Here is an 8453-nt window from a genome sequence, read left to right as displayed (position 1 = left end):
GTTTTCTTCTTCAGAGGCAATTGTATTAAATTTGTCGTGTGTTTCATCAACTGAGTCTAAAGAATAACAATATAATAAAAATTTGAGATAAAAGAAAAATTACAAATGTCATGAATGAATAGAAAAAAAAAGAAGGCGGACACTTACTTTCTGCATCATCCTCAGGCTGACGCTTTTCTACATCCTCCAGTAAAGAATAAAATTGATCTAACTTTTCTTGATGGTGTTGAAACTCTTCCCTCAAAGCCTGAAGCTCCTCGGCTAAAAAAAAAAATCATCAAAAAATACTTAAGCCAATATCTCGGTGTTTGTGATTACAATGTATTGAGTAGTCCTTACCAGTAAAACCAGCATGTTCTGCTTTTTCCCAAAGCTTGTTTAACTTTTTGTCTTTGAATAGGCTTTTGTTGGAATGGTCAGCTGTAGCCTGGTCGAATGGTTTATGGAGTCGATGCTTGGCGGGGTCACTGATTTCATCAAAATGTTCGAGCAGGTCATATGAACTCATGATACCTGACAGTACAAAGAAAATTACAAATAGGGTTGTAAACAAAAACGTACAAAACAGTAGCTCATAAAAATTAAAACTACTTACCAATCAATTTCTTACGCATAGTTGCTTCCATCATACCGTCTTTGTCTTTCCCGTCTGATTTGAGTTTTTTGAATGTTAACTCCTCCTTGTCATGAATTTTTAGTTCACTAAACAGCGACTTCAATTTTGGTTCAGTCAGTCTCTGCAAAGAAACCATAATAAAAATAAAAATAAATCTAAGTGGGAAAAGTAAACTATTAACGTCAAAGAAATACGAACCACTTGAGCTTTACTCCAGAGCATGTTCAGCTTCGCCATCCTAAACGGTTTCTCAAGTTTTCTGAAATCAGATTTCTGTTCAAACATTGAACCCTGGACATCTTTTGATGGCTTGTGCTCCTTGACAGGCTTCGATTCCTTGAACTCATTGTTGGCTTTGGCAGAGTACTTGTTGAGGGCATCTCCATAAGCCACGAGTAGGGCGAGTAGCAGAAGAGTTCTGATCATCATTCTGCCTGGGTAGATGACGTTTACGTCTCAAATAAGTTAGTTTTGGACAAAGATCTGTTCGATCGCAGATGGATAACCAAACGCTCTCTGTCTACTGATAGAGGCGTATGTCGGCTGCTTGAAGATGGCCTCGTCCAGCCTCACTTGGAATCAATAAATCAACTTGATTGAAATGACGAAAATTGTTTGCAGCAACAAACTAAGAAACGAACACCGGTCCGTCTCCTCTCCGCTCGGCTCTCGGCTCGGCTTCGGCTCGGCGCTGGCCGGTCGGCTTCAGCTTTGGTTCGGCTCGGTTCGGCTCGTGAGTACAGGAGACTTTTTATCGTATGGCACATTTCGAGGAACGCTCAAGTAATTCCCACATCATCAAAAAATAAGTAGGAAGCAGTTTTGTTTTTGTACAGAGTCACTATTTATTATAATAATCAAATACCTTGCCATCGAAGTGCAACATCAATTCAAACCAGTTACTTGTAGAATAATTGCAAAATTAAAAAGGATGACAAAACTTAAAATAGATGTTTCATTATCAGCAAATGGTGGTTACTTTTCTTCCAGAGGGAAATGAACTCACGACATTCCTTAATAAAACAGAACTAGAACACATATCACATTTGAACAAACACATATCCACAGATCTGCAAGGGCTCAGTAAATAGATTCTTAACTTATGGAACGAAAAAATAAGTGCAGTATATTGCAGACGTTTTGGTTGTTCACTAGCCACTTTGTTACAAGTTAAAAACAATACAAACGAAATCCACATCCATTAACTTTCATTGACGAGGAGAGAAAATATCAGATACTTTAATTAAAGTATGTCTACAAGTTTACAGAAACAAAATGATGATGAAATTTAGGAATTTTCTAAAGAGGTGTTTTTTGCCATCAACCAAAAAATTAAAAATTAAATGAGTAACCACACAGCTCTTAGTTACACATTAAGGATTCAGAGAAAACAAGGAAAAAATTGAGTAGAAAACAATGAGCCTAAATAATACACTAAGTTAAGGTATTGAAGAGACAAAATATTTTCAGAACAGTAACTGAAAGTTACAGAACCACATTGACAATGATTGATGGGAATTAAGGAAAAATATCACAGTTCAGTTGTGGCAAATGTTCACACGGAAGATATTCCACAGTAACAAATTCAGTCCTAAACAATAATCCAAGAAATTTAAAAGTGCCTCTAATTAAAATAAGTTAAGTGATACATACAAGAGGCAAATAATATAATTATCAGTACATCATGCTCACAGAAACTTAACAGCATGTAGTGAGATGAGAGGAAAAAGTCTTCATGAGAATGAATACTGTTGATACTATCAGTCACATGAAACTTAACATAAAATGTACAGAAAAGGATTGAAATCCTTTTTTCCCCTATACCCCAAAATAAATCATCTGTAAAATTTCTAAAGGGTATAACACATAATTTAACAAAGCATTAATAATGTTTAAGGCATCCACAAAAAAAGTAAACCTTCAATCCTGAATATTTTAAAATAAAGCAAACAACGAAACAATCTTCATTAAAGAACAATAACTTTTTAAAGTTTTATAAAACTTACCAGAAGCTTTGATCAAAGTAAACAGACAGCAATGAAAAATAAATGCTGCTCAATGGTAACATACTGGGTCAGAAAGGTCTATTTTGAAGGGCCTAAAAAGAGTTTTACACCAGAGAGATTTCTTTTGTGTGCAGACATTTCACTGGAAATAGCCTGTCGTGGGTAACTTCACAATCGCAAATAGTGAGAAAGGTTGCATACAAATTTCTTGTAACTGCAGTACCAGTGGTGGCGGAGCACACAACCCGTTTGGCACCAGTTATCCTTCAGGATATGGCCAATGGGGCCCAATACTCAACTTAACTTAATCATAACTTAGAGCCATACGATTTCAATAAGATATTTTCCACTTCCTGAACTGACAACATGCAACATGAATGATATGCAGAGGGCAGCTTATATGCAAACCAAAGTGAATTTCTCCATGAACTTTAGCAAAATAAGTCTCAAGACAGCAAAATGGGGAGCTTAAGAATTTTTCATTCGCTTTTGGGGTGGGTCTTCATCGTCAGCTACAGTATGACTTTTCTTCAGAAAGGGCACTTTGTCTACATCTAGATCTTTGAAACTTTGGTTCTCTTCTTCTTCATCCTCATCTATTACTTCTTCAATGTCATTTTCAACCTCAATTACATTTACTACCTCACATTCAATATCATCTGTGGCTTTAATGGTAACTTCAGGTACGGCATGAATCTCATGATCCAGACGGTCAAGGTTTACAACTTCCTCCTTGCCCGTTGATGATTCACCTTCCTCTGCCTGAGCAGCTGCTCTGATCAGATCCTCAATGTCTCCTTTATATCCTTGGCCAGAAGTCAAAGGAAAACTTGCACCTGGCATAACCTTCCCCTTGCTAAAATTATTTCTTTTCACTGAGATTCCTTTCTTGGCTGCATTGTACCCACCAGCCTCCTCATCGTCATCACTATCGTCATCATCCTCATCCATGTCGTCATCATCACTATCGTTAAATGGGCGTTTGTCATCTTCTTCATCTTCATCATCGGAATCATCATCCTCTTCTTTTCTGCCCTCAGAGGAGTCATCATCTTCATCGTCATCAACGTCCTCTTCATCTTCATCTTCTTCATCCTCATCCTCATCTTCCTCCTCCTCATCGTCAGCATGACCTTCTTCAATCTCTTGAGGAACATCATCAACCTCCTCGACTTCGACATTCACAAGTTCTGGATCTGGTTCCCCTGGAGGTTCTGGCTCATCTCCAGCAATATCCTCATCATCTGATATCAAAACACCAACTTCATTCTGATCATCTTGTTCATCCTTGGGTAATTCTTTCATTTCCTGAGGACTCATGTCAAATATAAATCTTTGCTGTAAAAAAACAAAAGAATTATTTTTTTTATAAGCAATTACACTTAAATTAGATTTGTGTAAAGAAACACAAAAATGATATGAACTATGTACCACAAATTCCTGTTAGTTCAATTTAGCCAAATATTTACCAAAAAAAAATATTTCTGAACAGGCACTTTAGTTTTGCGAGAGGAATGTATTTACTGGTTGCAAAACTCTTCATCTTACATAACTTCGACTTAGAAAATATAAATTTCAAAACTGAATCTTTATTTCTATACCTGAAGAGAAGATATCTGGTAGAGTGAAAATCTGCCGCAGTCCTTGAAACTGCACCCTGAAGAGTGTCTCGTAGATGCAATTATCTCTGCAAGCATTATAAGAAAAGCAATGAATATTCCCATTCAAACTGTAGATATCCTGCTCATGGTATGTACCATATCAAAACAGTTTATCATGAATAAAAATTCAATTTCAGTAATTTTTAACAGTTTTTCAAATAAACCTTCTAGAAAAGGATTAGAAAAGTCATCCCATAGGATCTAATCCAGATGCGGATGTCACTTTTGACAGCAGGTGCGAGGGGCGCAAAGAAGCCATTACTGAGGGGGCATTCTTTCGGGTCGTAAAAGCTTCGGGGCGAACGGGCGAACCCTTAGCCCAGCTGTGTCGAGGAAACGGGAGGAAATCCAGCCTAGAGTAAGCGCACCAGCTCGCGCGTGCGGTTATTTTACCTTCCTCTGCCGCCAGTCGGCTAGTGAGGTTTCTTTGAATCGCCTCGCGACTGTCGTGAAAATGGCGAATATATGAGATCAATAACTTATAAAATGCTGAGCCGAAGGCCCCGTAGGCAAGGCAGGCTGAGTCCCATCCACCCCATCCCCTGCCCTACCACCCCCACTCACCCCCACTTGACCCCACCACCTCCACCGCGGCCCCTTTTGATCCGAGTTTGATGATCTCTGGACGAAGTAGGACTTCTTCTTATCAGTGGGCCGAGGGTCGTGTCGAATCCAAGGGCTCAGCGCTTGGCGATGTAAGTGTTCGGAACCCGGTCAAAGATCGATATAGACGGGTACATTAACGAAAGTCTGATAGGGGCAAATTAACTTAACCGCCATGTTGCAGTCAGCTTCCTCTCATCTGTGATTGGTCGAGAGCAGACAACCTGGTGGAAACAAATGCCGTTTTGTTATGATCCCAGTCGTTTTTCCTGCTCTTCTTCTTTGAGTCCAGAAACATGGCCGACTCCGACACAGAGGATGTGCCGACGCTGCCGGCGGATACCCTCGCTATTTTACAGCAATTTCAGCTGGAGCAGCAGGAGAAATTAAAGAAACTTGAAGAGACCGTGCAAAATCCGTCCGGTGAAAAGGGTGACATTGAGATAGAAGAAGATTGGGTATGTTGACACTTTTGTGAGGTTATGTTGTGCTTGTGGTTGAAGTTGAGTTACAGTAACAGTATATCACAGTCCTTGGACAATAGAGTTAACTTGCCAACCATCGTTATCCCTCTTGCTTTCCCATAAATAATTCTTGCGTTTTACCCCTTAAAATTCGTTTGTCTTTTTAACTCGCAGCAACTAAGTCAATTTTGGTATGATGATGCCACAGCAAATGCGTTAGCAGAAGAAGCTCTTCGCTGTGTTGAAAATAAAGGGCGTATTGCTTTAATTTCCTGCCCTACTCTGTACAGGCCGCTCGTTAAATTGAAAAGTGCAGAATGTGTTGGTCAGTATTCTGTGGAGGAACTGTATTGAATTGGTTTACAAACTGTGTCATTGATATCAACTTTACTTTTGCAGTAAAATTGCTTGAGTTTGATAAGCGATTTTCTGTGTATGGGGACAATTTTGTATTTTACGATTACAATTCTCCTTTGGAGCTTCCAGCGGATCTGTCTAAATCCTTTGATTTAGTTATTGCGGATCCCCCTTTCCTTTCAGAGGAATGCCTCTCCAAGGTGGCTATTACTATTGAACTTCTTAAAAAGGAAAAAGTCATCTTATGCACTGGTGCGTGTGAATGAATCCATTTTTGCTTAAGGAAAATAGGGGAAAACAACATTCATTGTCAGTTATTTTTTCCCTGACCATAGGTGCTGTTATGCAAAAGCTTGCTGAGGATCTTCTCCAGTTAAAAAAGAGCAAATTTACACCTCATCACAAGAACAATTTAGGCAATGAATTCAGCTGCTACTCTAACTATGATATGGACAGCTCTATGAATGTGCAGGCCACAGCACAGCCTTAAATATAACTTTCTCTGTAAGATGAATGAAATGAAATTAAATGTACTATTTTCTACCATGAAAGATTTTTTATTAAAAGTAAGACATCCAGAGAAACAGAGAACAGGTAAAAGGTATAATTTATTTTGCTCTTTAAATTGGTTGGTCTAGACTCTTCACTGCCATGGCCAATGCCCCATCTCTTGTTGAATTTCCACCAATAAATCCACTTGCATGAGCAAAAATACATCCATCAACACCAGAAACCTTGCTTAGCTCTTCACTTCGTAGGCCTCTCCAGTCAGGATGCAAAAAAATCCTAGACGCAAAAGTAAAGATGTTGTAGAAAATGGATTGTAAAGTAGGAAAGGTATGATATGATTAGTTTATCAGGGCCTGAACAGTACTTACTTCCCAACAAAACTTGTTGCATCTTCGGGAACTCCTTGAACCCTCCAGCTCCCATCAGTACCATTAAATAATACAAAATTGATGCTACTTGGAACTATCTCCAATTCTTTGGCAAGTTCAAAGAAATGTTCTTTCCATGGGCAGAATGTCTTCAGCTCCATAATCTGTCCAGATTCGTGGACCTGTGTGATAATAGTTAAAAGATTTAAAAAAGGTACACATCATGTGAGATTATTTGTAACATCTGACATTGGTATCAACCTTAAAGCGATCATTTATGGCATCAAGGACATATTTTCTAGCAGGCCACCATGAGCTGGATGCATACTGCACTCGATCAATAAATTCACTGCCCACCAAGGCTACAGCTTTCTCAAATCTGTCCATGCACTTCGGGTCTTCAGGAGGTGCATTCCATGGAGGGTTGAGGTGCCCAACCCGAGCACTTAGGTTTGTTGAAATTCTGTACCTGAAGGTGTAGTTTTACCATGAGTTCCCTTTAGTTTCAGTAACATAGTGCATACATCTATAGTTATTATTGTGTTCCTACTTACTTTGGTTCTCCTTCACAAATAGGTACTCCATTGTCTATTGCATCAATCTCTTGAACAAATTTTTCATAAACATAATTGAATACAGGTTCAATTTCTTTTTCATTCAAATCTGGTACTAGCTGATGAATAATTTCTCGTCCAAAGTGACAGTATACTAGCCCTGCGCTACTCAGCTTTATTTTCCATGGTTTTCCAGGTATGAGACTTGATCCTGTTTCTGCAAACCCTCTGAAAAGGAACAAAGGTGAATTATATCAGATTATACAGCAAGCAAGACTAATTACTTATTTAGCAATAAAATAAATATCTAACCTTTGATGGTGGTCATAACGATGGGTAGTTGGGTCATACTTCCCACCAACATCAACTACTATATCACATTTTTCCAGAACTGAATCATCTCGGGTCCTAGGCAAATGGTATGGTATGTTGAGAATTAATATTAGTAATACAAGAAAGCTCACAAAATATGAGAACATCCATTACCTGACAATTTCAGAATTTTTATATTGAGGTAGTTGTTTCAACATGAAACATGCTAAGGCTTCATCACAGTGAAAGACACCATCATGTGTTCCAATCTGTAGTGTCTTCCGAGCAGTTTTCAGCACAGGTTCCATGCCTGAAAAGCGGAAAGATTTCAATAATAAAAATATATATCTACATTGGTCAGTGATGAAAGATACTTCCTCTTTTCCAAAAACAAGTAATATGTAATTGACTGATTTTCTGACGAATTACTATAGTGATTGTTGCCTACATTTACATTAAATGAGTTTAAACTCACAATGCGGCATAACCTATTCGTTATCGAAATTACGATTTTTGACTAGATTACGGCTTGATTTGTAACATCAATCAGATTTGGAATTAACGTGATCACAGTAATGTGAAGGGTTGAAGTCGTTCGACTTTAAAAAAGATACGAACCTTTGAAAATCTTGGATATCTTGGCCAGCTTAATGTTTAAAAACACAAACTTAAGGCTTAGAGCGGGGCGGCGGCGGCGGGGAGCGGAGACGAGCGGGGAAGGCAAAGCACTGCCACTACCACTAACATGCTCCAGGCTTTTAAAATGTTGCCAGAAATGTGTGTTTCGATTCTATTTCTGATTTTTTTTTTCAAACCACAGCGAGCTTACTGAACGACAATTTTGTTTTCGATGGCGAGTCTCGGGCACTGAAAGCTTTATTGTCGTTTTCCCGTGCCAAAAGTTGCCACTTTGGGACGCCGGGACGGCCATATTGCCGCGGCTTTTCAAACGCGGGCGCGACTTACAACACATCGTTTCGACATCGACAAACAAATCATTTC

At 38.8% G+C, this 8453-nt stretch overlaps 4 protein-coding genes across 4 annotated transcripts in view; 1 reads left to right on the top strand and 3 right to left on the bottom strand.

Moving 5' to 3' along the window:
* The window catches only part of LOC113212111 (alpha-2-macroglobulin receptor-associated protein), a gene marked incomplete in the record, with an annotated part of 16065 nt that extends 14770 nt beyond the window's left edge, over window positions 1–1295 (bottom strand). The window contains 5 exon segments of the mRNA XM_052265145.1: window positions 1–56; window positions 148–261; window positions 340–513; window positions 596–737; window positions 815–1295. Coding sequence (XP_052121105.1) covers window positions 1–56; window positions 148–261; window positions 340–513; window positions 596–737; window positions 815–1045 — 717 coding nt within the window.
* Window positions 1296–1364: 69 nt separating this feature from the next.
* Window positions 1365–4925, bottom strand: LOC113212108 (aspartate and glycine-rich protein-like). The gene is made up of 3 exons (XM_052265146.1): window positions 4848–4925; window positions 4224–4309; window positions 1365–3960 (listed from the first exon to the last, which is right to left on the bottom strand). The coding sequence occupies exon 3, from the start codon at window positions 3940–3942 to the stop codon at window positions 3091–3093; it is 852 nt and encodes a 283-aa protein (XP_052121106.1). The 5' UTR covers window positions 3943–3960; window positions 4224–4309; window positions 4848–4925; the 3' UTR covers window positions 1365–3090.
* Window positions 4926–5153: 228 nt separating this feature from the next.
* Window positions 5154–6294, top strand: LOC113212109 (EEF1A lysine methyltransferase 1). Its single transcript, XM_026430700.2, has 4 exons — window positions 5154–5344; window positions 5525–5675; window positions 5750–5959; window positions 6043–6294. The coding sequence occupies exons 1-4, from the start codon at window positions 5183–5185 to the stop codon at window positions 6195–6197; spliced, it is 678 nt and encodes a 225-aa protein (XP_026286485.1). The 5' UTR covers window positions 5154–5182; the 3' UTR covers window positions 6198–6294.
* LOC113212107 (MYG1 exonuclease) lies at window positions 6278–8221 on the bottom strand. Its single transcript, XM_026430698.2, has 7 exons — window positions 8070–8221; window positions 7626–7761; window positions 7452–7547; window positions 7140–7367; window positions 6847–7054; window positions 6586–6767; window positions 6278–6493 (listed from the first exon to the last, which is right to left on the bottom strand). The coding sequence occupies exons 2-7, from the start codon at window positions 7757–7759 to the stop codon at window positions 6328–6330; spliced, it is 1014 nt and encodes a 337-aa protein (XP_026286483.1). The 5' UTR covers window positions 7760–7761; window positions 8070–8221; the 3' UTR covers window positions 6278–6327.
* Between the last annotated feature and the right edge of the window lie 232 nt (window positions 8222–8453).

The sequence above is a fragment of the Frankliniella occidentalis genome, unplaced genomic scaffold, assembly GCF_000697945.3.
Source record: "Frankliniella occidentalis isolate FOCC.00 unplaced genomic scaffold, Focc_3.1 Scaffold24, whole genome shotgun sequence".
NCBI classification, from domain to species: domain Eukaryota; kingdom Metazoa; phylum Arthropoda; class Insecta; order Thysanoptera; family Thripidae; genus Frankliniella; species Frankliniella occidentalis.
Note: the sequence above shows the minus strand (reverse complement) of the source record. Positions and strands in the feature narration are given on the sequence as shown.

Bases quoted from the DNA above. Each gene is read 5' to 3' on its own strand.
- LOC113212108 (XM_052265146.1), bottom strand. From the start codon at position 3,942: ATGAGTCCTCAGGAAATGAAAGAATTACCCAAGGATGAACAAGATGAT.
- LOC113212109 (XM_026430700.2), top strand. From the start codon at position 5,183: ATGGCCGACTCCGACACAGAGGATGTGCCGACGCTGCCGGCGGATACC. The intron at 5,345-5,524 runs GTATGTTGACAC...TTTAACTCGCAG, and splicing joins TTGAGATAGAAGAAGATTGG to CAACTAAGTCAATTTTGGTA. The intron at 5,676-5,749 runs GTCAGTATTCTG...TTACTTTTGCAG, and splicing joins GAAAAGTGCAGAATGTGTTG to TAAAATTGCTTGAGTTTGAT.
- LOC113212107 (XM_026430698.2), bottom strand. From the start codon at position 7,759: ATGGAACCTGTGCTGAAAACTGCTCGGAAGACACTACAGATTGGAACA. The intron at 7,548-7,625 runs GTAATGGATGTT...CCATTTGCCTAG, and splicing joins AAAAATTCTGAAATTGTCAG to GACCCGAGATGATTCAGTTC. The intron at 6,768-6,846 runs GTTGATACCAAT...ATTATCACACAG, and splicing joins CCATAAATGATCGCTTTAAG to GTCCACGAATCTGGACAGAT.